The sequence below is a fragment of the Camellia sinensis genome, chromosome 9 (assembly GCF_055761805.1).
Source record: "Camellia sinensis isolate YWXY chromosome 9, ASM5576180v1, whole genome shotgun sequence".
NCBI lineage: Eukaryota > Viridiplantae > Streptophyta > Magnoliopsida > Ericales > Theaceae > Camellia > Camellia sinensis.
Window position 1 is genome coordinate 11,940,090 of NC_138969.1, and position 3,521 is coordinate 11,943,610.

Consider the following 3,521-nt stretch of genomic DNA (forward strand, 5'->3'; position numbering starts at 1 on the left):
ATCCATCCAAACCCACTCCCCAAACAGTGACTAAAGTGAGGTAGGTGAAAATAAGGTGAGAATTAATTGAGATGTTGCAAATAAATAACAAAATTCAAATTCAAATTCAAAATTAAAATGAATGAAAAGTGTTCAAAATTTATTTTTTTATTTTTGTTGTTGATGTGTAGCTAAAGGGCATAATTTAAAGATAACCCATTTTATCCAATTAGTTCATATGCAATGTAACAATTTATATGAATATTACAATACAACAAACATACATACATACATACTATATTTTCATCATAATTTTTTTTAATTTAGCACTAACAAAAAAAAGTTGCAAACCAGTATTCAGGGTTAACAATCACTTCACTAGGCAAAGGCAAACAATTTTAAAGAAGTATTAGATTACATAAGACCAACCCAAAAAAACACACACACATACACATGAACAACAATTTTAACAAAAGGAATTGAAATCAAACGGTGGGATCAATGAGATCACCATTAACGAACTCTCTGTACGCCGCCACAGGCCAGCTAAACCCCCTAAACAGGAGGCTGGAAGCCAACGGTACATCAATAATGATCTCTTTCTGGGTCGGCTTCTTATCATCTCGGATAGCAATAAGGTAGCTCCGACCCACCCACCCGATCCACCCAGCAATATACAAGAACAAAATACCCGGAGTTATAAACTCGCCCCAGTGTCTCTGGTCCCCACTCACTATCAAATGGGGCAACCCGTCCGACCCGCATAAAAGTCCCTGTTTTCCATAATTCGCGAACCTTCTCGACGTCTTCTCCATCGTCGCTTTGATCGCCAGTGCCGGCGCGCTGTCCGGCGCGTATAGCTTGAGCGACGACTCCAGCTTCTTCAGCTGCTGTTTCTCGCGCTTAGCGAACTGCTTTGAGTCCTTGCATGGAGTCAAGCCGGCGATGTCGGCTGAAGCCGGCGGGATTGGAGCCGCGGAGATGAGGATTGAGGAGAGAGCTAAGGCGGCTGAGAAGGCTTGGAGAGCCGATTTGGTGGAATCGGGTTGTGGGTCGGGTGAGGAGGATGAGCAGAGGATTGTGGATTTGGGTTTTAGGGTTGATTTTTGATGGGTTGAAGTGGGTTTTGCATTTGCTAGAGGTCTGTAGAGGTTTGTTGAGGGGATTGTGAGAGACATTTTTGATTTTTTGAAGAGAGAGAGAGAGAGGGAATTGGGGGAAGATGGAGGAGGGGGAAGGTGTTTTTAGATTTGGGCAGAGGGGAGATTGGTGGTGGGAGTGTGGATAAGGCGGGAATGAGTTATGGGAGCTGAGGTGGAAGGTTGTGATTGGATGAGGGCGTTTGGTTGTGGGTTGATGAGATTCTCTATCTATCTTTTCCTTGGAAAGAAGAATTAAAACAGCTAAATAATATAATCATTTTTTAAAAATGTTTAAATTATTTTTGTATCGAATGTGTCAGTAGAAATTAGCGAAACACACCAAACGTGTGTTTGACGAGTGGGTTTGCAGGTTTTTTTGGCTATTTTAGTCACAAAAAATAAAATAGGCTATTTTAGCTATAACAAACAAAATATTACATCCAACTCATAATAATTACATTCTTCTCTCACAAAAAAACTCAAAAAAGTCAAAAAGTCAAAAAGTCCTTCCCAAACCAAGCTTTTAAGCCCAGGCTAAAATAGCCAAAAAAGCCAAAAAGCCAAAAAGTCAACCCACTTCCCAAACAGAGGCTAAAAATAATTTTTCTTTTGGACACTCAGACTAGAATACAACTCTATTTTTGAAATTTTTGAGTTAAAAAGATATTACATTCAAACAAAACATTCTACTTGTTTAAAACTTAGTTATATGTCTATTTAGGTTTCGTTCGAAAATAGATTTTTTAGTAACTTTTGATTCTTTTATTAAAATATGATGTAAAAAAAATTAGTATATTTGGAATGACTTTTTGATTTTTTATGAAAAAAATATACAAAAAGAAAAGAGAAAAGAGAATCTTTAACTTTTTGGTATAAGTTGTTAGTTTTTAATTTTTTTAGTGACTTTTTGACTAAAAAAGTCACTTGTCAAACGAGCCTTTAGGTCTCGTTTGGCAAATGGTGATTTTAGCTAAAAGTCAAAAATTACTAAAAGTTTCAAAACGCCAACAACCTATATTAATTTACTCAAATGTCACCTAGGTCTATTTTGAAAATAAGAAAAAAAAAAAAAAGTTAGTTTATTGACTTATTTTGGGTCATTTCATTTCTTTACTTTTTAATATGTTTTTTCAAAAAAAAAAATCAATAGCAAAAAAAAAAAGTCACTTTTCAAAATAGGTCTTGAATGTACTCGTGCCATCTATCTGTGCAATTATGTGTTTAAATATCTCATTATCTATATACGTGTCCAACTCACTACCACCAACTATGGCGTCGCCAACGACTTTTTTAGTAATTTTTTTTATTTTTTTTTAGCAGCTGTGACTTTTTTACCGAGTTTTCAGTGTGTATCCTTTTCACTAAAAAAAAAAAAATATTAACTTGAATTAAATAACATAGGACCATATATGAATAGATTTTTCACCAATAAACTCTTTTATTTTAGTTAAAAAATAAAGAAAAGAAAAATAAAAGAAAAAAAAGTAGCTATTGTACCAATTAGTCCAAAGTAGTTAAACAAAATATAAAGGTTGCATTTGGTTTAGTTTTTGTTGGTTTTTTTGACTTTCAAGGGTTAATAATGTAAATTTAAGCGTGTCAGCAATGATCAATTAGTCCTTATAGAATTTATAATTGCCAACCAATTATCAAGCGCTTGTGTTGAAATTCTTTCAACCTCAATGAAGAGGACTTTCACCGGTGGTTTGTTTTAGGAGAAAATTATAAATAGTAACACGTAAATATAATTCAGAAATCGAATTTCATTAAGTAAATAAAAACTTACAATGAAATTACAATGACCCAATCTCAACGAGGTTCACAACAACAAACTACTGAAAAACTACTCCTAGGAATTGAAGTGCAATACAGGAATTGAAGTGCTGGAAATGTAAAGAATTGGAAATGTAAAAAACTGGAAAGAAAATATGAAATAAATGGTTGGTTTCTAGATCTGAGTTTGGGGCCTTTCTATTTAGCTTTCTCTGCTATTTATAGTTGTTATTGGTAACCATCGAAGTGGCCTTTTAACCGTCGAAATACACTTCCACGATTTTTGGTCATGGCTTTACTCAACTAGCTTCCATTACGCCTCTTTTGCAGTTAAGTTTCCCTTTTGAACTTGAATTTGAATTGTAAATAATCGTTGGACTACGCCATCTCACGCCTCTTGACTATTCCGATGTTATGCATATCCGGTTCTAACAATACGAACTGTCACGTGTCCATCTTTGATTGGAGACTTGCATTAATTCCCTCCATTGCCCTTTAAGTGTTACGTGTCACTCTATGATTAGCTTTTACAAATTATATAGCCAACAATTTTAGAATTGTGATTCTCTTTTTAGAATTATGATTTGAGTGTGGAATTGTAAGTTAAGTTTTGAAAAAAGAAAATTT

General features: G+C 34.5%; 1 protein-coding gene across 1 annotated transcript; it reads right to left on the reverse strand.

Annotated features, from left to right (window-relative positions):
• Positions 1-335: 335 nt before the first annotated feature.
• On the reverse strand, positions 336-1,212 carry PSAF (photosystem I subunit F). Its single transcript, XM_028206695.2, has one exon. It carries the CDS (start codon positions 1,155-1,157, stop codon positions 465-467), a length of 693 nt encoding a protein of 230 aa, XP_028062496.2. The 5' UTR covers positions 1,158-1,212; the 3' UTR covers positions 336-464.
• Between the last annotated feature and the right edge of the window lie 2,309 nt (positions 1,213-3,521).